Genomic DNA, 26,435 nt, shown 5'->3' with positions numbered 1-26,435 from the left:
ATAACCTCACCCCCAGGAACATTGCTTTAAATAAATCCATTGCTAGTGTTATTTGTAGAGTTAGTAGTGCCAAAGTTGTTCCAGTTTGGATGGAGGTCCTCAGAGACTGTTGAAAAAAAGAGAGAAAAAGAAAAAAAATAATAATAAAAAGAAAAATAAGATCTGGTACCAACTTCAAATTGCATTTGAATAGTAATTAGAATGTGGAATAAAATGGAGTGCTGTGTATAAATGAGAAGATAGCCATGTTCTAAATCACTTGAATGACCCCATTACTCAGATTTTTGAAGGCATCAGAAACCTTACTGGCATGATCCCCTCCACAGGCTGTGATATAGGGCAAAAGCAGCACATGTGTTTTACAAAATCAGATGTATTGAGCTAAGGACGCACAAGGTGATGTTCAGGCCAGTGCTTAATGTTTTCTCCAAATTCTTCTTCTCCTTTGTGCCCTTATTTCCCTTTCTGCAATATATCAATAACTTATGTTCCACATTTTTCTCTCAACCACTTCCTTATGGGCTTGTGGCCTGTTTTTTCCCCTTGATGTTCCGTGCCACTTTTCCCCTTTCCCACATGCTAGGGGCTCTCTATTTCTTTCTTACCCTTTGCACATCACCCTCTGCAGTACTATTGCTCTTCTTTCCTCTCTTTTGAGGGGAAGATATCCAGGCAGCTGATATGTCAAGCGCCCTTGAAAGATGGGGAGAATTAAGACAGAGGTAAATCTGTGCCTCTTCATATACCTATTGTTGTCTTTTTCTGCAGCTTGCTCCTGACCTGATTGAAACCGTTAATTTACTGATCGTATGTCAGCATTGCTGATGGTTGGTGCCTAGAACATTCACCAGCAATGGTATTCAAAAGCTATTCTGTCATCTCAACAGACAAAAAATCTGGTTTGTTCATGGATCCTAGCTTCTTCTGGATGACACTGTAAGTGAGCAGGATCTGTGTGGGTAGCATTTCTGCATTTATCTGTCAATCTTAAATATCTCTGATGATGTCACAGCATTTTTTAACTTTTCACAGAGCTGCTATGTCATCTAAGAAGTTTGGCAAAAAATGCCCAACTTCTACTTAACTGCCTTAAATAACTCTAAGCAAACAGATGTGTTATTCCTAGAATATGTTTAGCGTGTTATTTGTTAGGGTTTGATTATTCCCTGTTGCAGAGTAAGACATTTCAGGGGAACTGGATGGTGTGGATAATGATGCATCATACAGTAAATTCTTGAAAGTTACTGGTTGTGGAGCATAAGACCAAAAATAATTTTGGACATTATTATTTTTTTCTTCCTTTTTTGCTACCTTGTGACCTGCACCTTATCATTGTTCTGTGTGCTATAGCATGTGCATTGTATTCCTTAGAGCAGCAAATTCTGTCTGCCACAGGGAATCATGGCTATCAGAATAACAAATGGGAATGGATAACAGATGATTGAGATATGTGTGGAGAGCAGAGAATTTGCCCTACTTCAAATACTCCCTATTCCCCCCCGCCCCTCCCATTTCTATACAAGTCTTGTAGTATTTAAATGAATGTGCTCCATCTCCCTAATCCAGTCTTCAGTGTACTTAGGAAAGAGGCCTTGACGTTTGGAAGTGAAGTCCAAGGAAGGAGTTAGTGTATTAATTAGTTACGTGCACACAGATATAAAATGGAATGTAAGGACCATTGACTACATATCTCTGATAAGTCTAAACTTTTAATTTCATATAAGAGATTTCTTTTCCATTCTCTGCATAGCTGGAAAATTAAATGGTTGCTCTGTGTATAAAGTCTAGGAGCTTAGAGAATTGGAGGAAGATGTATGCAAATGCATTGCTGATACAAATTTATATAGGGCAGCCATTGGAGTGCCTTATGAGACAACAACTTCCCATGAGACCCACAAGAAGATATAGGTCGTCCAGCCGCAACAGGCATAGTTAAGCTCTTAAACCATTATCTGTTTCTAGATCTATTCTGTTTTTCAAGATAGTGACAGGTTTTCAATGTTTTTTTTCTTGCTCAGGCCATTGGTGTTGGGAAACGGAACGTAGGCATCTCTTTGGCATCCTGTTGCAGCCCTTTGGGCTCATTAAAAACTATGTATTAATAATGATTCCTCACAGATCATGGGCAAAATTAAATTTTACTATGCTAACTTTTCTGCAGTTTTTCCCTGAATGCCTCCCATGTTCCTCACTGAGGCCTCTGTGAATTAGATTGTTTCCATTCTTTCTGGCCAGTTAGCCATGGATTGACTTGTGGAGTTTCGTTCCATGTAGTTTCATAAATTAATCTTATCTTCAGAGTTCTACAGGTAGTCTTGTGTTTGTGTCAGCTGCTTCTTGTTAAGCTGTTTCTATAAATGTATAATTTTAAGACAGTCTTGCGGTGTAACTTTGTCTATATCTAGAGCTGAACAGAGCCTCAGTCTGCCTTATATCTCAGCTTAAGGTTACTGCCTTCCATACTATTTTAATAGATAACAGATGTGGTCCATCTTTGTTCTTGCTCCGTTGCATCAAGCCCAAGAGAAGTGATGGTGGTGGGCTTTGGGAGGCAGGACCTACTACTGTAGAGAAAGAGATACTCTTGACTCTCTTCCTGCAGAAGGGCATTGGTCGCACTGGGGAATGAGTAACAGCTATCAGTTTAATTTTTTGCAGCTGAAATCTCTCATTTACTGTTGGTAACAATACCTGGAAAGAATCAGCACGTATATAGGAGAAGTATTATGGACTGGCAGCTGGTATAAAGTAGCTTTGTTTCACTGATTAGTCCTTGCTGTCGTTGGAGTTACCGTAATTTACATCGGCTCCAGATCTGACCTAATGGATTTGATCACCACCCATCTCCAGGATGTATTTATCAGAGTTCTGGGTATGGGGGTTTCATAAATGCTATTTTAAGGCAGACAGCTTGTGACTATTAAGTGACTATAGAGGCATTATATAAGTCCCTAAGTCCCTAAGCACCTTCAGTCCTCTCAAAGATGTGGATTTTTCCTCTCCTCACCCAAGCAAAAGGAAACGTCCCAGATACTTGTGTTTTGCATCACCTTGTGCCAGTGTGTTACCGCTGTAATGACCTGTTTCCCTAGTTGTCTTAGGGGAGCCAATTTCAGTTCAGGCCTGACACTGTGAAGGCTCAATGAAGTTCTGAGGGAATACCCAATGTTTCTAGAAGAGGAAACAAATAGTCCAGCCTTCTTTCCATGCCACAGCTTCCCCTGAGTTCCTCTAACACTTTCAGGATTGCAGGGTTTTGGTCTTTGAAATACACATATTCTGTAAACTTCCCAGTCTGGTTTCTCCCTTTCTTAACTTTTTTTTCTTTCAGAACAAAGATGGAAAAATTACTGACTTGGTGGTGTTCTGACTTTGTTGCAGACCAGCTGTGTACTTCTGCCTGCTAGCTGTTTTTCTGAGTGCTGTCCTGTTTTACCCTGAATTTCCCTTTCCACTTACTAAAAATGGTGTTTAATGGTACAAGTACAGAGAAGGCTTAATCTTCTATTTAGTGCATACTTATTACTCTGATAAGCTCTCCAGTTTTGGAAAATCTGCAGTTTGTGCCGTATGCTGAGTAGTACAGAGTGCTTTCAGTGCTGGTCTAAGGGCATTCAATGATCCACTGGTGTTTGAAGTAAATGTAAGACTTTCCAGTTACTGCAGTTAGTTCTCTGATCTGCTCTTTGTCCTGTTTGAACATTATTACGTGCTTAATGTGTTGTTTTTTGGAAAGGAGGGGAAAGCCACGTAACATATACTGTACATTAAGGAAAAAAGAGCCTGCAGGATTTTAAGGATATTTGCTGAATGTGTGGAAGTTATCCTTAGAGGATCTGCTCTGTCTCATCAAGAGGCTGTGAAGCAGTCCCCTGCATCTGCATAAAGAGAACAGTCAATGCTTGTTGTCTTGTGGAAGAGTTGATAAGAAGCCGGATGGTTCGTGTCTTCTATGTTTTTCAGAAGCATCCTTGATTTTGCCTGAATATCTGCTTCTAAATTCTAAACTAATATCTTCTATGACTTCCACCAGCCTCGTCTGATGGATTACCCGCACTTTGGCAGGCAGCTGAGAAGAGCAAAGACAAGAAGTACTTCTTTTGCTTTTTTAACATTACGTATTGAGTATTTGGTTACCATCTTTGTCATCTATGGGATAGATGCTGATCCCTGCTGCAGTAATAACAATCTGTATTAATTTACAACGTTGACAAAATAACTTTGGATTTATACTAGTTAGTTTTATATTTAAAATAGATATAGATTTTTATAGGTTTGTGAAACCATATATCATGGCAGGTTTACTTGCTATGTGTACTGATTCTGATTTCCTTTCTGTGAGGGTGAGCATTAAGAGGGAGGAGTTTAAACAGCTTCTATTCCATTTTATAGGAAATCCAATCTATCCATTTATTTATTCTCCTTTATCTGTTAGGTGGATTTCTATGCCTGTTCAGTTGACTTTGGAGGGAAACATCTCCCTTCAAAGATGTAATTACCTTATCTCAGTCTTCTACAGAATTTATATTTTCATGTATTTTATAAACTAGAAAAGGTTAGTTCTTTGGACGTGTACTCATTTTGAAGCTGTTCTTGACTATGTTAAGGATTTTTATATGAAGATTTATATAAAAGATTTATATGTAGATATGAGGATTTTTATGTTTAGCCGTTATGATTATGGAGGTTTACAAAAGAAACTAGTGAATTTCCTGACAAGTCTACCTTAGTCTTTCATTTTTATGAAGGACATAGTGATAATGAAATTAATAAGAATATATGTACTCTAGTTGACTTGGGAAAAGGTATGTTATTGCTGGTGGGAAAGGGCAGCTCATCTTCTAATGAGCCAATGTGTAAAATGAAAATCTGTGTGAATACAAAATGGAGATGTTTTAGCATCCAGTATCCTTAAGGCAAGCCAAGATTAGAATGCATTTTCAAGATTCTGGCCAAGTTACTGTTTGAAAACATTGTGACAGAGAGCAAATTGTTATGCACGAGCAGTGCTAAAATAGCGTATATTCTGAAGTAGCTAATGAAGGGGTGTAACCTGCAAATTCAGATGTGAATCAGCTGCATTAAAGGCAAAAACAATCAACTGCCACTCCTGCAGGTTTGAGAGCTGGAGAAATAGTTGCTTCTGCAGGATGAGCTCTTGTTAGATGTCGTTTTTCTCTTGTTCTTTCAATGCAGAGAGATTGTGAATGTGATCATAATGAAAAACGGTTTTCTTAAAATGTTTACATGATATTTATAATGAAGAATGTTAAATTTATCTTGTTTTTGCTATCGGGCCAACATATATGGTATTTGTAGTAACTGTAATGACTTTAATAATTCCGTGTGATAAGCTACGTGAATAATGTATTTTTTATCTTACAGCCAACAGTCCATTTTGATCAGTTTAGACCTGTCACAATATACAAGGTCATTAACTATCACTATAGTGACAGGAAATTGGAGCAGCTCTACTTTCTTCATGGCAAAGGACACACTTTCAATCCTCTTCCATATAAAAATAGCTTTCTATGTAAATCTGTAATCATAAAACCTATGAACCACTTTACACTGTGTCCTTTGTCCAGTCAGCACAGAATCACGTTTATGATCAAATTACCTAAAAAGTTAGGACAAACCTTTTTTTCCTAATACAGATAAACAAAGTAAATGCTTGTTTATCTAGAGCATGGACAATATATAGGGGTCATGTACAAATAGGAGATACATTTCCTAACTGCTTATAACTTTGCTAAAACAGTGAAAAATAGATTTGTACTGAGGATGGGGGTATCTGTAGTATCTGTTAAGGTTCATAAATTTGAAGCTGTCCTGAGACTGAAAATCCAGTAAAGGTAAATTCTACCTCTAGTAGAAGTGAATAATGAGACGTGGGACTTCCACCTTTGAGGCACGTGGAATTCTTCAGTGTTTTTTTTTTCTTCTTTCTCCTAACCAGAGGGTAAAGCAAACAACATACAGAAAGCTCTTGCTCTTCTCTCCTTGTGCTTAGTTGGTCTGGGTTTTTGTTGGCATAATGTAGCATGCTGAGAATCAATTGCTGGATTTGTCTGAGATATTTGTCTATTCATCTATTCCTAATCCCAGCCTCAGAGACCTTTAACTTCCTGTGAAAAAGAGTGCGAGTCAATCAGAAGCCGGGGGTAAAGTTGAAAATTTCACCTTTTTTTTTTTTTTAAATACCTTTGTGTAGATTGGCTTCTGCAATTCTATAAAGAGTAAGAGTCCAGTGGTTCTGTTTATTTGCACCTGGTTTACCTGTGTCTCTGATGTACTAAAATGCGTGGTTTGTAGTATAAAATAAAAGCTTTCATTTCTTTATTATGCTGCTAATAATGTACTTTTACTCTGATATTCATATCATTTGTGAGTGTATTCTGCCAGTTTTAATCCTTTCTAGCTCTTATGCCTAACGTCATTTTTATTTTACAGGCAAAAGTGTGTAGAATTTTCCCTGTGTATTTCCATTTGGGCATTGGAATTGGTCACTCAAAGGAATCTTCTCCTTTATGCCAAACAGGATGCCTGTATTGATCCTACAAAATGCTGCACATTGAGTAGTGTGGCATTGCTGTTCTATGCTGTGGATTCTGTTGGCCTTGTTTCTGTCTTCTAGGGAGAGTGCAAAGTGGATGTTGATGAAGGTGTGCAGAAGGTTCCCTGCCACATCTTGGAAACATCAGAGTCCCTTCAAACCTGCTGGCAGAGGGAATCACAAGCATCAGTGTTGGCTTTTACGCTTGGAGGGTGGGTCAGGCAACAGCGCAGGACTACAAGAAGCAGGACAGATTATTGAGAAGGTAGTCATCAGAGCACACTGGGAAGTGCTGAAGCGGCCAGTGTAGCAAGTTGGTGACCCTTTGTATCTGACGGCAAACCAGCAGTAGGACACTGTACCTAGCAGCGCATAAGAAAATTCTTGGTAGGTGTTGTGGCAGTAAAATTCAAGAACAAGGATCCCAGCCTGTATTAGCAGTGATGTAGTGTTTTCCTATTGCCGGTGCTGCCTCTGTTGCTAGAGAGGCACAGCAGCGTTGGACAACTTATGACTTCCAGTCCATAGGCTGAAAAATTGGCAGAATACCCTGCCTTCTGCAGCTGGTAGTGTGAGTGTCTTCTCAGTTTGAGGGCACTTATCATCGGTCAGTGTACCAGGGGTGTGCAGTGCAGGAGATAAGGCAGTCTTCTCTCACTGCTGCTGAGTTGCCTTTCCATTTCCTTTAGATTCTGATATTTCTGTTTCTGATACAGTGTGACTCCCATTAGCAGAGGCAGTAAGAGTGTTGGAGTTGCTTACAGTACAGCTGTGTTGCTTTAATGATGCCATCTGCCTGCCATGGGTAAGAGCCAGCTTCCCATAGCCAGTACATCGGAAGAGAAGCCTTTCTTAAGACACCCAAATATTCATGCGTAGAATGTGCATGCATTACATAAGAACAAAGTAAACTGGAGAGCAGTTGGGAGTCACTCAGTTGAGATCTGTATCTTCAGTCTGTGGTGCTAGAATGTGGAATAATTACGTCTAATTGAGGTAGAATCATCAGAAGCAATCCTGCTGGCCAATTTAATTTCCTCTCTTTTAGATAAACTACCTAATTCAGCTTTGTAATGTACAGCCAACAGTATGTGTCTGGGCATAGCTAGAATAGAAAAACTCCTAATCACTATCTAAATATATCATCCTCTTAATTGCAGTCAGCCTTAATTCATGTTTGATTTTTTTTTTTTTTTGGTGTATTAATGCTTAATCAGACAGACACTGGAACAAAATATTTTTGTGAATGTATCTGTGCCTCAGATCACTCCTGGTGTTTGCTATATTGCTTGTGTCAAATAAAGGTTCCCAGTGCTGTTGAATAGATGCTTTGCTGCTGGGGTCCTTGTAATTCAGTAACTAGAGTAACTAGATGTGTATGGTTTGGGCCAAGTTGGCGATGTTACTTGCCATTTCCTGGGATAGGTAAAGCTGATTAAGTGAAAACACCTACTGATTAGTTCATCCATTTGGGTTATGTTACTATGTGCACTTAAAAAGTGAAAGTCTTATTAGGACCAAAGGCCAGTCGGGATCATACATCACATCAGTCAGGGATTAAAGCTGTTATTTGTTCCTTGCTTGTTTCACTATAGTATGGAAGATTGTATTGCAGAGAGTAGACCTCAAAGTCGTCTTGAGCTATACAAGTAGAAAGAGGAGATCAGGCATACTGAATGTCTGTTTTTCAGAGAAAGCTAGTGAATACTTTAAATCAAACTACTTGTAAGGTCTTACACAACTAATTCCATATTTACAAAAGAAAATAAACTTTTTTTTTTTTTTTTTTTTTTAGAAAGTCGAATCCCTTTCTCCAGAGGTAGCTGAGGGTACTGATATTTTTCCTCATAATTTGGCAATGCTTGTTTGGCTTGTCATGTCAGCCAGTGCTCAATGAGCTGAACTGAAATGGGTAGAAAAATTTCCTCTGAAAGGAGTTGACCGATGAACTTTGCTCTAAATGCTATTTGTCTGAATGCGCTTTTGTCGTCTTAGGAATAAAATTTACATTGTTCACTGCGCCTGGAGTTTGAAGTTAGTCTGCCCCATCTACAGCTGTGGCCCAGAGCTGGGCCACAGTCTCTGAACTGAGGAAAGAGTATATTTGTTCCTGCAGTATCTTTCTTCTCCAATACACTGCAGTTACAGAGTTTTTCCCAGTGGAATGAGGATCCCTCTGTGGAAAGAGGTCAACACTGAGAAAGTAGTGAGTGCTGATTCAACTGAAGGCTGGTTAGGTACGTTATAGATGGATGTTGCTTTTCTTCCAAAGCATATGTTTCTTTGCTATTGGTGGAGGCAGCATGCTAGACCTGATATGGTTATTCCTTTGTTTTTTTGTTTATAATATTGAATAATAGTTTGACACTGATGTGAAAGCAGTGTCCATTTACAGTGATGCTCTCAGTCATTGACATATGGAGGCTTTCTCCCATCTGCCGTTTGTATCAGTCCGGAACCCATATGCATCTTGGAGTTGGTTAGGTGGTCTAATTTGCTCTCAGTATTTTTACAATAACAAATAAATGTTTGTTCCATTTCAGCTTTAGACTTTTTTCTCCAGATGTAGTCCTTACCAGTTTTGTGAGAAAGAGGGGAAAACAAAAAGCAAGGTAGATACTGAGCATGTGAGCCGCATTAATGACCTCTACAGGACTGTTCATACTATGAAGCTTAAGCAAATGCCTATGTTTATCCAAGCACCAGGGTGAAGAAGAGGCCAAATGAGGCTCTCATTTCTGGCAGGCAGGCAGTTGCCCAGCCTTTGTCCTGTTTGCCATTAAGATTCTAATTCCTACAAAATTGTTGTAGGATAGGGACTATTGAGGTCCCTCGCAACAGAGCAATTCCAGGATGGCAACTCAGCTGTTACAGGAGAGCAGCTGTTGGGAATCTGAAAATAGCCTAAGGGTGTCAGGCCATCAATTTCCATAGAATGTTTTTGAGCTCCTTAGTTCAGTGAACCAGCTTACTTTTAAAGATATTTCATATTTCTGGCTAACTGTTTCTTGGGTATTACAAGCCAACCTACTCTTCCTGGATTTCTCTGCCATTTCTAGAACTAATTAGACGCTCCATCTCAGTAATACGATTGCAGTGGCTCAGGATTAAGGAAAAGGGTATAGCTGAATCCTTATCAGAAAGTCTGCCAGGACACACAATACCCTGGGATAACTGGGAGACCTGCTCAGCTGACTTTGAAGTTCTGGCTCAGGTGCTTTACCCCCAAGTGTATATTTCAAAGCTAACTGATCTCTGATGGTCACCTGCTAATAGTCATCTCTGAACTAAAAACAGCAGTCCAGCTTACTAAAAGTATAGCTTAATGTTATTGTAGATATATTGGGTGCTTAAAGACTTAAAAATTTCAGCAAGCATAAATAGGTGTAAGAAGCAACTTACTGAGACAAATAGGAGTTATATTTGAACAGAGTGCAGATAATTAAGGTGTGGCTGTGTTTATGCATATCAAGTTCTAAAAAAGTGATATATTATTCAGTCATCAAGCTATTCAGCCTATGCTGCTGATGTTACCTATTCTTTTCTTCATCTGCTGCCTGAAGTCTGGCATTGCTTGTGCTGGTGATCTGTGTTTGAGTACCACCAATTAAAATAGAATTGTTATGCTGATTTAATTTTATAATAGTTCTATGTGAGAAATAGGAAGGAACAACAACTCAGCTTAACAAAAAAAACCCTGCTTAACTGCATAAGCACAAGGGACAAAGTACTGTTTTTCATGCAGAAAACGTTATGTCAGCATGCTGGCACTGCTAGTGAATAACTTTTAAAATATACATGCCAGAAATAGAGAATAAGTTATGTATTTCAGACTCAGAACAAAGCTTGGATGTTTTTAAAAGATAAGACACAAAAGTATAGTTAAACTTTTGGACTCTAATGGGAGTGAGTAAAAAGCGAGTGTGGACTTTTTCTGCAGATAACTGTTTAGCAAGCAAGTTTTTAAACACTCCTAAGAGTTTTTTTTTTGACTAGCAAAGCAGCACATGGTAGTAATAAGAGTTGCAGTGTCAGCGTCATATGCCTGAACGTAAGGGTCACATGTACGAATAAATGAATAGATATACTTTAATAATATTTCTGATGGTGATGCTGCATAAGCTGCCTTCATTAATGATCTTCCAAAGTTAAATGAGAGCATTATTAGAGAGGTTAAATCCTATTCTAATCAGCACAAAGGTAAGAGGAGGAAGTTTTCAGTTCTGGAGGTGTTGTATTGATGGTAGATTTGGAAGGCTGCTTTATAAACAGGGAGACACACTGCAAGGTTTTGGATATGGTTGTGAAATCTTCCTAGACTTCAAGCCGTATTTCTACTGTATCTGAGTGCTCTCCAAGCAAGTATAAATATCTTTTTGTAATCATTCTTGCTGGAAGCAGGAGGCTTAAAGTTTTTGTTGGGAATAAGTCTGTAATGTTTATATTGTATCACGATATTGGTGCACTTGAGGAAAAGAAACAAACAATAACCAGAGAAAGTGGCCCAAATCTATCATCAATTTTTTTTTTTATTTTCCAAAAGGAAAGCTGCAAGTAGCTTTTGAGGGTTTTTTTTCCCCTTTTTCCTCCCCTATAATAAATTGAGACACTCATGTCCCCCCATCACCTTTGGTTGAAGTTAGCACCAACAGTCTATTCATCTAGCCTTTGGCGCCTATCCTTTCTCCTTTGAAATATGAAGTATTTTAAGTGGAGATACCTAATGATGTATTATTATACCCACTCACCTTTGAAAGCAACTGCAGTTCCGCAAAGCTGGGACAAGGCATGGGGAGTGCGCAGAGCTGGTGACTGTTCATCACAGAAACTAAACAACCTTGGCAGAAGGTGCTGATAAGTAAATGGCCCCAAAACTTTGTACCTTCTAATACCAATCTCTCTCTCTTTTGCATTAAATGTGTACCGAGCTTCTGAATTTTAAAACAGGCTATTTGCTGTAATAGCAGCAATACTGCTAATAGCATCAGGCTATTAGGGACAGGACTCTTTTCCTCGTATTCTATTTCTGTTCTATTTTATTGTGCTTTAGGGGACAGAGCAGGACAGCAACTGGCATCCTATAAATGCATGTGATTCAGTCAGGGAACATGCTCCTTGGGAAGTCAGGTTAATTACACTATAGATAACATCTCTGGTTTTTTTTCAGTGGTGGTTGTTTCAAGTTTGAGGCATGTAACTTCATTAATTTTAAGTCTTTAAACTGACATCTAGGAAGCGCTCTCAGGGATTATATGCTACAGGAGATTGAATGGCTTTTCAGTGTTGTAGTGAATGGTAACGGGTTCTACATCTTATCCTATTAGCATTACGGTGCCCTCAGTGTTTCAGTGTTTAGCTACATGTCTGCATACATGCATGTTTAGCTGCATGTCTGTTGTAATAAGCAAGTAGATGTTTTTATAAGTGTCTGTTGTCAGAGTCATCACGATTTTAATGCACTTTGTGAAGCATAGATTCCTTTGTATTCTGCTGTTTTGGTTCCAGAACAAGGAAATCCAGCGTGTGATGCTGCAGCATCAATTGAATCATCAGTTTATGCTTCAGAAACAAAAGCTCTGAAGTTGTCTGAAGCCGTACATTTTGTGCTGAGGCTTATTGCTGGTGAAGTGAATCTCATCATCATCTATCAAAACAGCTTGGATAATCAGATAGTAGATGGGATAATATATGTAGTATTATCTAATAATTATAATCTAATTATAATTAATTATCTCATAATATATAACATATATGTTTATATATATATATAATTATATAATAATCATAATGAACTAAGAATAGATTGAATAGGTATTCCATATGTCCAGTGCATCTGAGAATAAAAATTAAAAATAGAAAGGCATTGTGCCCCACCTTCCCCAACGGTACTGTTTTCATTCTGAAGATACCTGAAGGTATCTTCAGGTACCTGAAGTTTAAGAGTAGCTGGAATGAAAACTATCTTTGTAGGAGAGGAAGATCAACAGAAGTTTTTGAAATAGCAGATTCAGAAATGAGCTATTTTTAAAAGTACCGTTATCAGTATGAGCACATACCGCAAAAATCAGGAAAAAGAAGGAAAGTTTATAAAAATTGACCTCTCACTTTTTACTGTATCATCATCACACACATTCTCAGGTAATACCAGGAAGGAGAGCAATGACAGGTGAATTTCACGGTGAGAATTTACTAAGTTCTGCAGTCTGTAATTACAGAGGTGGTGTTAGTTTTAAAGTTGCTGTCAAATTTATATTGTAGGCCAGATTCCATCTACATAAATGCATATCTTCTTGAAGTAAAATTATTAAAAAATTATTGTGTTAATAACACAAGTTCATTATGGTTTTAATTTAAGAACCTTGAAGTGCAAATTTCTGTAATGTAAAGAAAAACTCCATGTGTTGCACTTAGAGTTTACCGAGGACTTGACATCAGAATTCAGTGTTGCTCTTCAGCATAGTTTCTCTGGGAATGAAATGTATGCAAACAACAAAATACAAAACCCACACTTTTTATGGAGATGTCAGAAAATTTAAGAAACCCGAAAGTGCTGTAATTAATTTTTTCACAAGACAGTTCATTAAAACCTGTAAGTGCTTAACTAAACAAAACCTTAATTGCAACTGTTGAAAGTGATCCATGGCGGCATTACAGTTTCCTCATTCATGCATCGTTTCCTTTACCATTTAGTCAGATAACAAACACTACTTATCCAACCTACTCCGTTTGGACACAAAATGTTTTTGTCTGGTTTCTTTGTGCTCTTTAAGGAGAAGAATTAACATAGATTTGGAATGAAAAAGGTAGAGCATTATTGGCAAATCTTCTTGTGAACAAAAAAAAAAAAAAAACCACCCCAAACCTCTGAAGAGTAAGTCACAAGATAGTTTTTTGGATGCAAAAGGCTTTATTGCATGTGTACTCTTATTATATGTGAATGTGCTTTACAAATAAAATTATCTGCAGAAGGTAATAGGAAGGTAGAAACAGTATTTAGCTCTTAATTTTAAGGGAAATGATTTAAGGAAAATAGAATTTAAGTATTGTTTACTTGCATAGATGAAGATAGAAGTCTCATCAATCAGTATTGGTTCTAGTTTATTTTATACAGTATCTCTCTTCTCACATAGATTTTTGTGTACAGCATAAACACTTGTGAGTAAAAATATTAATGGATACTTATCTTGTCAGTTAACAAACATGAGTCAATTATCAAGGTAAGTTTGAATAAAAATGTATAAAAACTTTATATTGTATTATATGATATTTAATGCTCATTTAGAGCATTAGGTTCTCATCAGGCTCTTCGTATAATTCTACAGAATTAAGTGGAATTATTCTACTTTACACCAGTTAAGGATCTAGCAGTGGTGTGTTAAAAGCAGTCACACGCTTAAGAGTTTTGTTTTTCCCTACCTCCTAGAGAATTAAAGGAAACTGACCTTGTGTCCAAGTATGCTTGCATAGAAAAGGTATGTTGGATAGAAGTAGTCCTTTTTGCATGTGTGGAGGAAAGAAGCTCTTAAATAACTTGAATACATTTTTGTCTGAATGACAGATGTGTCTTAGAAATGTCTTGCTGCATATGTGGCAAAAACATGACGAAATTGCTTTTAGCAATTTCTAATGGAATAAAAGTTTTTGTGTATTTTTGAAAGCTATCAGGCCAGTTTAATCTGTGCTCACCTGAGCTGCTCTACTATGTAATGGTTAAATATATTGGCTGAAAAGTTCTTTCTCCTGGGTGTTAGCAGGCAAGATAACCACTCACCGTAATGCAGAAGAGGAAATGTATCTATTGTAGCTTCACTGTGCTTTACTTGTTTTCAAAGACTCATTCAGGCATAAAAATATTTTGAAAGGAAATCACCTGCGTGTTTTGGACCCAAATAGCCTTCCTCAGGGCAACCTTTTGAAGTTGATAGTTCTATATATTTACATCATCTTGTTTACAGTTTTATTTCCTGAAGCAGAAAATGCATGATTGTGTTTCTCACTAAAAACTTTCTAGCTATCTCTGCAGTGGGAAATGGAGGGGGGGAACAAGAGTTTTTGAAAATTCAGATTTTGAAATTTGAAAATTATAATCATGGGAAACTAGGCTACTAGGCAAATTTCCATTGCACCATCATGATGGGAAATATGGAAATTACATGTTTAAACCTGAATGGAATGAACATGAATTTCAGCTGTCTTAACCGTAGTGGTTCATCAGATATCTGCCCTCACAAATTGATGCAATTATATAATTAAGGCTTGATACAGTGAAGGAATCCTCTTTGTGGTGATAGCTGATAAATAGCTGATAGTCTTTGTTTATGAAGCAACCGTGCATTCCCCATGGAAGTTAAACATGATCCCATACCAAGTTTCTTCCTCAACTATAAGGTTTCTGAGCAATAAATGCTAAATACAGTAAGTATTAGATCCAAGTCTCTTCGTATATTGTGACTGTTAGCACAAATGTCGTCTGGTCTAAAAATAAATCCCAGCTGGAACATGGGATCCAAGGAACTTGGATCCTAGGAAAATTGAGTATGGAAAAGCATTGTGTGGGGTCTGTTTCAGGTGGAGGTTGGTGGACGCACAAATTGCAAGCTCAGATTCATAATCTCGCATTCTGGCAAAAAGATGCATGCAGTAAACTTCCTGGGTTATAAATAGTTTAGCATGCAGAGTTCTCTGAAGAAACTGAGATGGTCATCTCTTTCCTGTTTGCCTGAAACCTTTTATGTATAAACCAAGCTTGAACTGGGAGTTGAAGCATATTGTTGGATTTTTCTTAGGAACATAGGCTGCTTTTCATTTCTGTTTTTAATGGCACTTAATGGTAAAGCTATTTATACATGTCAAACAGCACACTTGTATCCATGCCTTTCCCCCTTACAGCTTTGGCTGTGTATGTTTCTCTGTTCATGAAAACAAGGAAAGATTTACTGATGTACCACCTCTGAAAGGTGCTTACTGCTCATTTAGGGATGGCCTTGGGATTTTTCACAATAAAATGTATTCATAAAAGTCCTTCAGCAAGTCTCTATTGAACAGGGAGATGAGCTTTCCTTTTGAAAACAAGTAGTGTCTTACATTTGCATCTTTAAAAGATTGTTACTAAACTTGTGTTTATAGCTAAGCAATGTTGTGCACAGAAGGACATAAAAGTAAGTCACTGTTGGCTTGAATTGGTATGCAAGCGTACCCAAGTGACATATCAGTTCAGTAAGGTATACTTTACTTGGAAATCGCCTCTTACTTATGCTGTCAGTTTTGCTTCGTATGAGGTGATGAGCTGTGCTGAGTGCCTCTTCCCCTCCCCTCCTGTAAAAGCATTAATCTGCAGGAGCTTCAGGATGTTTCCTTGCAGTTCTGAACGTTCGCTGTTCCCTCACATGGTAAGAGTCACTGCAGGCAGGTCACACAGATTAATGTAATCTATGTTAATCTGAAACATCACAGCACATACTGCAGATCAGTCCCTCATTCACTGATTACAGCTGACCTCCTTTTCTGACATGCTGTTATACCTTAAAAGAATGTAAGCCACAACCAAGCATTGTATTAATTGCCCTTGTCAATACCTATCATGCTTTGACCTTTTAGCACAGCCTCACAGAAAATACGGTGCAGAGATTCTGAAGGATGTCTTGTTCAAGTTAGAAGGAGATCATGTTTTACTCTGATTATTTTGCTTAGTTACTAAGGTTCCCCAACAAACACTTCACTATTACGAATAGTTAATATTTTCCACCTCACTGAAGGGCAGAGCAACAGAGATCCAGCTAAATAATATCTCGCTAGTGTGACAAAACACTCTGGTAGCTCTGTCATTTACGATGAAATGAAAGCACGTGCATGCCTCTCTTGTGCCTCTTTTTGGGTCAATACACAAGACCAGAATGTTCAAATTTGTCTAAAATATGTGTCTAAATACTAAAAACTAGTGTGTAACGTGCATTTAGTTTGTGTGTTGCTGATGTTGCATGAGAAATAGTGTCTTGTGTTTCTCAGTCCAAAACTTCTGCTGAAGAAAATGTGGTTCTGGGAATTCAGCTACAGTTTTGCCTGTCAGACTTTTGGTGTCAAAAAAAATTGATTACCAGCAGATCAAGCTTCTAGAAAAACTGCATAGAGTATGCAGCATAGGGTATAACCCTGTGCAATTGAATTTTGCTTTGGTAGAACAGCAAATCAGGTGGGAGAGACTCCCTTGTGACTATGGTTATAGCTGCAAGATTGAAATATTGCCCTACTATCAAGAAAACTATACTCATTATGGCTCTGAATAATGGTAATATTCTGTAGATTAATTTATTTGATTATATTGCTGTAAAGTTGCTATGAAAAAAGATTATGCGCATTCCTAAAGTGGAAGAGGAGCTGTTGTATCGAGCTAGTCAATAAAGCTGTAGTTAAAGGCAGCAGTAGGGCTGCCTGAATTGCAGTGCATTTTGCAAGACTGAAATAAAGTCAAAGTTGAATGAAGTGTTACGTTTCAGGGTGGCAATTTTCAGCTGAACTGCAAGCTGCAACTCAGTATTTATATGCGAGGGCTAACTTTATATGGCATGACTGTGATGTTAAGTTCAGTTCATTTTGCTTTGAAGTTTCATCAAGATGCAAGGTGGCAATTCAGAGCGCCTGGAAGATGCTATGTATCTTTAATGGTTGCCCCACCTGGTGGGTTTGTACTTTCAGCGAGCTTGAGCTTTCACATCTTGCATTGCTTTCAGTACTCAGCACCTCCTAAGAATTTTTCTGTTACTGTCAGTGGCGTTTGCGTGCAGTCATTTGATTCAGTGCAGTGATGTTCAGATCGTTGGCTTTCTGACAGCTGCAGCCTTTTAGGGAGAGGACTAAAACAGTATGCATCTAATACAAATTTTAGTCATCCATAGAGATGGATAATCTTTCTATTACAGAGAAACAATAAACCTGTAGTATGCATGGACTAGCTTTTATATACCTTTCAAGGAGGGATATGTGTTTCAAAAGGTATAATTAATGCACTCTGTAATTGCATGTGCAGAGTCTGGTGCTAAAAACCAATTGGCAGGTGCTAGCCTGACAGCCAGTGGTAAGCTGAAAATTGGCAAATTGCTTTTCCACTACTGAACTTGTGTGAGATCTCATGATTTAATTTGAGCCAGAAGACGTGGCATTAGTTTTCTCTCGGTAGCTGAGAAACAAATGACATTGAAGTCCCAAGAATCATATTCATTTTGTATACCTTGTTGTATTTATTTCTTTAGAGATTAGTTGCAATTATGGAAAGCAGACAGATTTAGTTAATAAAAAAGGTTTTCTTTGAGGTGCAGTGCCTTGGAAAATCTGTAGAATAGGCAAGATGGGCCTTTAAAATAATATACATGCAAGTACAGAGTATTTCTGCTTATAATAGGTTGTAGGAAAGATGCCTGCTGCTTAGCAGACCTTTTAAACTAGTTTATACTGCCCTTATCTGCCTTGAAGCAGCATTTTCAAAGCTTTGGAAAGTACATGATCATTTCCAAATTGAGACCTCCTGTTGTAATACAGGTATTGGGATCAGATTTTGTGTGTAATCCTAAAATTCACCCAAATTCCACTTTGGGTCATTGGAACTTCTGAGAGTAGAAGAAAAGCAGGCTCTCAACAAGAGTTTTGTGAAACCACTATGATTTGCCTTCTGTAATTTTCTCAAAGTTAGGTAGTGTTCTCTCCTCAAGCAATTATGACTTAATTTGTTTATATTAATTTTACTTCCCTATTCAGAGAGTTTTCTCTCTTCATTACATACTCTAGCTGTACTTTAGCTTTTAATGCATTGCTGACTGAGAGGAGATTTATTTCACTGTGCTAAATGTTATTTCTAGGATGCCCCTCTCAATATTTTTTGGTAGAGCTGTGTAGGACTAGAGCTATGCAGGCGTTGACTTTTTCATGACCAGAAGCTCTCAGGGATTTCAGAAATTTTTACTTTATAAAGGGGACAAAATTCAAGAGTTTTTGCGGTTTATCGTTAAAAAAGGTATTGAGAAGAGGTTGATTCTTCAGGCAGTAAGCAGCTATTAGCAAGGGCAGTCATGTGGTACCTGATTTGGAATCTCGGTTCTCTTTACTTTAGCAGAGGGATTTTAACTTCAGCTTAGAACTCTGCCCAAACTGATGCTTCTCGTTTTAGGGTTTACATATCTTTCTGGTCTTAAGCGAAAGTTAGATTCCGGAGCTGAGAAACCTTTCTTGATATAGTTTCATGATGGTGGATATATTTCAGCAAAAGTTTCAGCTCTGGTGGCTCATTATTGTCTGACAACAAATGTTTTGTTGAAACTGTGTTTGTTGAAAATTCTCTGGCAGGCTATAGTTACAGGTAAAATATCAGCTCCTATGAGTTTTGGGAAACTAGTTTATGTGTTTCGTGAAAAAAGAAATTCCATAGGTGTGGCTTCCACTTCAGGAAAATTAATGGATTATTTATAAATTTTTGTGTGGCAGACAAAAAAACAACAAAAAAAAAAGTCTGTGATTCATGTCCACGATTTGAATCAGCCCTAGCTTGTGTACAATAATTATAATCAAAATCATCAAAGCCTTATGCATTTAGAAAAGGAAAACAGTAACAACATATCTGTAAACTGAAGGAGGTTTGGTTTATTTGTGTATTATGGGGTGGGGGTGGAGAACAGTCAAATCAAAAAAAATCAATCCAGACTGTATAGTCTATAACAACTTATAAAAGTAAAACATATTGGAATTCCATATTTCCATACGGAGTCTGCCTTGGTAACTGGATATGCAATATAAAATTCAGTACTTGCATGTACTCTTTTAGAGGAAATCAAAACTGAGTTAAAATGACATTTGAACTGCCTAGATATGTACCTGAAACTTGTAATACTAGGCATTTATAGGGAAACATTTTGATTACTTGAATATGCCTAGTATCTTGATCTTCTGATAAAATGTCAGATTTTAGCATTAAAAAAAGGACTTCTTCAGTTTTAATCAAGAACAGTTATGTTAATTATAGAAGAATCAGTTATTTAAGCTATTGGCAGTCATGTTTTGTTGACCAGTAATGTCATCTACACCACTGGCAAGTAGGGGTACAAAGCCAGCTAATTATCTGTTTTCTACCCACCGTGACACGCTGCAGATGATTATTACAGATGGTGCAGGCCAATACTATTATTAGTACAGGACAGAATTACTGCAGAGAGAGCAGGCCTTACAGCTTTCAGATTCTTTGTATTGTAAAGTGCTTTTGCTGGGTGAAAAATGTAGGAGAAGGGTGTATATAATGAATTTGATGGTGACTGCAGCAAGACAACTTGTTTGCTAATGATAGCATTTTTTTCCTTTATGCAGTTGTGTCCATTGAATCATATTCCTTGCATGCTAGACATTATTTCATTATCAACACCACTTTGTGATCTCTCTGTGAGACTCCCCAAGTATAGATTTTCAGCAGCCTAGGACCTAATTCAGGATTTGCTGGTACAGGTAGAGGAATTTGGGAGAGGATGGAGCTGGCAGATGCCATGCCTGGATGATGGTAAGTGTTAGAGGAATCCATTTGTAGAAAGGCTTGTTGAGATGAGGCTGTCGACTACCATCTGTGGCTGTGCCAGAGTTTCTTTTTCTGGCAAGCATAGGAATGCAATTGAGTTTATTTTTCAGCGTGTGAAATCAGAAAACACTGTGTAATTTATAACCTCTTCTACTGACAACTCTGTTTTGTAAACTCTCTGGGCTGATGTGATTCAGTTTTCTGTGATTCCAGTTGATCTTCTTAAAACTGCAGATGACTGCTTTAAACAAAACCAGCAATTACAAAAGAATTTATAAATACACATAACAACCCAGCTAAAAATTTGACTTCCAAGTATGGAAGGAAATGCTGAATTTTTCCTAGAAGATGCTAAATTTTGACTTGACAGCCTTGCAGAGTCCAACAGATAGAGAAGTGAACTGTTAAGCTTTTTCATTTCATTTTCTGTATCTCATTTGTTCTTTCAGCATTTCTTCTTTATTTCTGGTTCCAGTTTAGTTTTTCAATAGAAATATCAGGAACAAGCTAAATGGGAAAAAATCTCTCTTATGAACCATTTTAAAGACATTGTTTAGGGTTTCAGCTCTCTTTAAATACCCTGTCTTATCAATGCCAATGCCAAGTGCTAATTATTAGTCAGTTCAGCAGTAGCTGCGGGCTACATTTTTGGACGATTTTTTCTACCATTTGAGGCTAAAGACATTTCTGTGTTTTGAAATAACTTTGTTTTCTGTTTTTCATGACTGTTTGTAATTGCATACATTGATCACAACATATGAATCACACGCCAAACTTACTTGTATGTTTATAAAATAAATCCTGAACCTAAGAGCCCTTTTCTTTACCTGGGCACCTAATAGGTGATATTTTATCGTTGGAGGACAACAAGCTAAGTATTAGAGAAATACAGAGCTTACTACTAAAAAGCAATACTGGATGTCATGAAGTGTTGAGATTAGTAGCTGTAAAGATGTGAGAACTTTACATTTTGCTGAAGATAAAATTGGGCAGGAAATTTCTGCTATTGAACTGTGGGTTCAATGCCTAAGTCTCTTTTTGCTGTAGGAAGCATTTAATAAGATTGTGTGTTTCCTCCTCCCAGTGGGTGTCATTAGGAGCACAAGTATTCCTGAGCTATAAAGAGGTAGCTAGCATGTGTGTTTGAGGAAGAGAAACGAAGAACGTCTTTCCTAATACTTGTGACTGTAACAGAGAGTAGGAATCTGCTTCTCTGGGTATTCAAAAAATACAGTCTTAAACAAGTCACTCAACAGATGAAGTTTGATTGTGTTACAGTGATTATGTAAATTCAGTTTAGTGTATAGAAGAGCAAATGGTTTCGCATAGTACTAATCTCATTTTTATTTTATGGATAGATTATGATTCAAAAGGATCAAAACTGGATCCAGTCCAGCAAGTTTGACATACATAAGCAATTACACTAACATCAGCTAGTGTTCTCCTCTGTAAACAGGCTTGCTAGCTAATGCTTGTGTCAAGACCTGATGTTTGCTGTGGTTACTGCTATTGCTGCTGTGCTCACTCCTTGCAGGAGAGTAACCTAGCTGCAAAGCCTGCTCAAAAATCAATGTGAGTATTCTGTTGACCTCAAAGATGCTTTGGAAGAGTGGATACCTCTTGTGAATAGGTTTTCTCTCTGCATCAGCTCTTTCTTTCACCTGCCAGCCAAATTGCTGATTATTCCTAGTGCAGTTTTACAAGCAGGTATATCTAGTGGAAGGCAAGTAACTTCATTCTGCTGTCACTCTGCTTTCAGTTTGTCACTTCCTTCTAGTTGGCCAGTACCTTCCTGGAAGCTATCTGTTACATGGTTTGTTTGCTGGGTACCATGACAGTAGTGATGGCTAGCAAAAATTTAGGCAAATGATAACATATGAATCGTTTACCATCATCTTAGTCCCTAGAGGTAATAAATTAAAACAAAGCGTGCTGATCAAGACGGCATTGAATAAGGAGCAGTCTTAAAGCATTGGGACACTTCAAGCTAGGGGACAAAGAAGTTTTATAAACAAGAATTGCAAGTCTGAAGTAGAACTGGAGACTAAAGAGTAGCTGGTAGGATGGTGGAATTAGGGCTCTGTAGTACTTGTCGAAGAGTAGGCATCTTAATGACATATTCAAAGATGAGGGGAGAAGAAAATAGAACCTGCAAAGCATTTTACTGAAATGTGTGAAGGACCATAAAGGAGCTTTTCTGCTTTTGCAGGAAAACTTACTGTTTCAAATTCTGCAGGAGAGTACCAAAATAGCTTGTTACATTTTTAATGGAACCTTGCTTAATTATTACTGCATCAATACTTTAAAGTTGTATTTAATGTCTCTACAGAAGGTGTCAACTTTCCAAATGTAACGTCCAACAAGTAAGATTCTCAAGTCAGAGTTGGGTTTGAGGAATATAAACTAGCAATAGTATTGTTTGGAAAGGCTGCTGTCACAAATTGTCTTTGTAAGAGTTAATAAATATGATAACTGTTTTAGCTCTACGCTGTTTTCCACATGCAGCTACAAGTTATTTTCATTTTATAAAGACACTTGGAAAGAAGTAAAAGTAAAAGCTGCAATTACACAGTATTTCCTAATTAGTAAGCTGACGTACCTGCATCATCACCAAGCTGATCAGTATGTGAGACCACAGTTTCACAAGTTGTTTATGGGCTTTTAAAAAAGGACGTAAATAACACTATTGAACTCATGGAAGTTGCATTTAATTCTTTTTTATAGATCACTTCAATTTTTGCAAGGTACAGAATAGATAAATGTGCTCACTAACTTTTAAAATCAGGTGATCTTTTCCTTTGTGTTCCACGGACTGCATACATCTGATATTCTGACCTTGCAGACAAATCTCTGGCTTTTTCGTGTGTTTTGCTTCTCTCTCAGCCATCGCCATAAAAATCATCATCAGTAGCCAGTTGCCAGAGAGCATTCTTGACTTAAAGGCTATTTCCTCTGAGTCACTGGTTGGTTTTACTGGCTAAATTGCCGTGATTAAGAAGTGAGCTTGATAGTTCTGGTAGCTGTTAGCAGTGTAAAATGCTTTCGTAATTTTAAGAGGCAATTCTAAAACCTAATCCAAACTCTCAGTCAATAATTTCTCATTAGTTTTTTTTTTTTTTGAAATCTTCTATTTATTAAGGGAACAATTTGATATGCGGTGTTCACAGAAAGAGTAATGATCTTTTCAGAAGTTTTTGAAGTTTAATCCAAAAATAAATCCCATCTATATATAAGCTAAACACTTTCAGTAGTGTATTTGCATCAGTGAATTTGATAAGAAAATGTAATAATCACAAAAATGTTTTAATTGTAGAAGTTCTATGAATGCTGCTCTTATTCCTGTCTTTTACTATTTAGGATTACATTTAAAAAAATTAAATAACAAAGTTTTTCTTAAATATTAGCATATCATAATGAATTATGATAAAACTAAAGAGTCGTGCATGAATTAATATGTAGTTAACTTGATATATAATAGGCCTTTGGCATTTGTAGCTTTGAAAATTAAAATTTTTTTAAACCACAAAGGTCAAATATTTTCTTGTGGCTCTCATCTGAGTGTTTTCCCCGGTGTCTTTGGTTACAGTAGTCTTTTTTTTTTTTTTTTTTTTTTTTTTTTTCCTTGGAACAAGGTCTCTGGTACCTTTCTACCTGATTGTCCACTTCTTTTGCAATTTCTGAAGTAGCTGCATTTCAGTGTTGATGGAAATACATATTACCAAGAAGCTAGCATTCTCCCAAGCTATTGGTCATGACAGTCTGTTGGATGTTGTAAAGAAAACGTCATGGAATATTTTTGTGTGTTACAGATTCAGACATATGTGGAATTACAAATTGCATTTTTGCAAAGTCATTTTGTATGAGGTAAATGATTTTTAACCAAAATACTTTACTCCAGGACTGCAATTGGAAAAAGTATCAAAGTCAATGTAAAGTTCATTTTGCCATAGATAGTGAGCGTAAAATAAGCTGTAAAAAGGGTTAGCTTGGCTAGCTAGTGCTGGCTACATTTATATAGCTCCAAATATTTCTGCTTATTTTAGGGACCAATACAGAAACTACTCTGAGGAAGACTAGGTGAAAAATGAGATGGGGGCAGAAAATCCAAGCCTGTTGTGGCTGAGGAATCCATATATATTTTCATGGCCAACGAACTATGCTTATGCTCTTGACTTTGGATAGAGACTGCTTTGGATTATTATGTAGAGAACAATGATCATCTGTAAATGATCATGGGCATATTTGGTCACGGTCTGAGATAGAAGACGTACTAATGGTAAATATCTGAAAAGATGAAAAGGGAAAAAAGCCAACTCCATTCTATGGTTATTCTTAATGCACACGGAGTCTGATATATATATATGATGACCAAAAGCTGCACAGAAACCTAAGTAAGACAGTTGGAAACATCCATCTGAGGTTCTGGGATGTCGGATGATATGATGTTAGTTTTCCACCTTGCTGTTGTAATACTGTTAATATATTTTCCACCCACTGATGGTCTAGGAATAAGTGGCTCAGTTAAAAGATGGTAAAAATAGAACTGTAGCAAATGGATGCTAACAGGTTTTGAAATATGATCATTATCAGCTATTTGAGATTCAGTAGCTGTAGTATGATGAACTATCATACTGAGCTGGTAGAAATCATTGAAAGAGAAGTCACATCAAAAGGAATTATATGACAAATAGGACAAAATCTCCTTTCCTTATTCGCCTGCTCATTTCTAATGCCAAATATTAAATAAGAAATTTTAATTCTATTTTTATAAATGGAAATTCTCTGAAGAAGCTAGTATCAGTCCAGACAGCTTAATTTTGTTTGTCAAGAAGTGCTAGAAGAAAAACAGCTGATTATGTTAAAGCTAGACCTTGGAAACCAGTTCAACATCAGGAAGAAAGTACCTTAGATCTGTCAGAATTGAAATACTACTTTTTTTTTAAGCTGCTTATACCATAATTTCCACCAGTGTTTTCTTTGTCAGTACATCTTATTGCCGGTTAGGAAGATAGATTGAATCTTATTTTCAGTCTTGTACTCGGCATGTCGTTCATGTAATGCTGCTATTTAATTTGTTATTCTTGGAAAAAACGGTTCCTTTTTATTAAATAGTCAGACAATTTGGGAATCACTGTTCCAATGTCCTTTTGCGTTCTTTCTTCTTCACTGAGGATTGTTTGTCTCAAAGATGTGGTTTAAAAACTAGTCCTTATTTAAAAAATTAACCAGGCCTAAGTTGGTCCCCAGTAAGAGTCTCTGAATAGTCATTCCTGAAAACTCAGGAAGGGACACTACTGCGACTTGTAGACTGTACTGTTGCTCCAAGAGGAAACAGATTTATACTGACTTGTTTCCTTGCATAATTTACTACTTTCTGTGTACCAACTTTGTTTTGCTGATTAGTACATCAAAGGGAATGTAATGAAAGCTCTTCCTCTTCCCACTCTTACCTGTCCTCTGCTTCTACTATTCCCTGTGTTAGCAGCAATATATCTTAAAGAGATATCTTAAGAGATATCCAGAGACTTACGGATAAGCTGAGATGAACATTGTTGGTAGGGAATGAAAGTTCAATGGAAGCTATCATCATATTTTCTAGAACGTTGCTTTTATTAATGATTGGAAGCTGTGACTCTTAATGTGTGAGTGCTAATAGCAGAAAATACCGTTAATGGGAAGAAGCTTCTTAGAATCTGTTGAGTGTATTTAAGTCAAATGATTTTCCCTGCAAACCTAGGGAAAAAGGTTCATTTTATGAAATAGATTTTTGCTTTGGTCAAACCATATCCTTGTTCCAGTTGCAACACTTGTGCTTTATTGTAAAGATGCAAGTCGTCTTTACACTAGCAGTATTAGAAGTAAGATTATGTCAAAATTTCTCTTGTATTAGAAGGAGTTTCATTTATTAAAGAGAAATTCTTGCAGATGGTTTGACTGTTTCTGTAAGTAATATCCCACCCCACTTCAGGTATATTGTTTGTACGTTTACTAACTGAATTTAAAAAACTCACATGAAGTCTTTCGTGTAGACCTCTAAACCAGGTCTTGTATATAGCTCAAAATATAATCTAAGAGAAAACAGCGTAAAAAGTTAAATCAAGACAGACTTGTTCAGAGTCTGTATGAACATGCTTTGTTCTTTTGTGGGACAAGAGTGTTTTCTTCTAACTGTTGAATATTGCTCTTCAGAGATGGAGAGCATAAATGCCTTGGAAGTTCTATAATTATCCTGAATATTTAATCTTAGAAAAGATTCTTCTCATCACTCCCTTAAAAAATAAATACAAAATCTGATGGTAGCATTGTGCAGCACATATGGAAAAATATATACTG

General features: G+C 37.1%; 1 protein-coding gene across 11 annotated transcripts in view; it reads left to right on the top strand.

Annotated features, from left to right (window-relative positions):
• The window catches only part of GALNT18 (polypeptide N-acetylgalactosaminyltransferase 18), a 276,796-nt gene that overhangs the window by 100,409 nt on the left and 149,952 nt on the right, over window positions 1-26,435 (top strand). Inside the window, exon 1 of one of the 11 annotated variants that reach the window (XM_068945123.1) lies at window positions 3,964-4,091. The exons of the other annotated variants lie outside the window; for them this stretch is intronic. Within the exon in view, the coding sequence (XP_068801224.1) occupies window positions 4,043-4,091 (49 nt within the window). The 5' untranslated portion in view covers window positions 3,964-4,042. Of the gene's footprint in view, window positions 1-3,963; window positions 4,092-26,435 lie in introns of those variants that run through there. 11 annotated transcript variants of the gene reach the window in all.

This window comes from Struthio camelus, chromosome 5 (genome assembly GCF_040807025.1).
Source record: "Struthio camelus isolate bStrCam1 chromosome 5, bStrCam1.hap1, whole genome shotgun sequence".
Taxonomy (NCBI): domain Eukaryota; kingdom Metazoa; phylum Chordata; class Aves; order Struthioniformes; family Struthionidae; genus Struthio; species Struthio camelus.
Note: the sequence above shows the minus strand (reverse complement) of the source record. Positions and strands in the feature narration are given on the sequence as shown.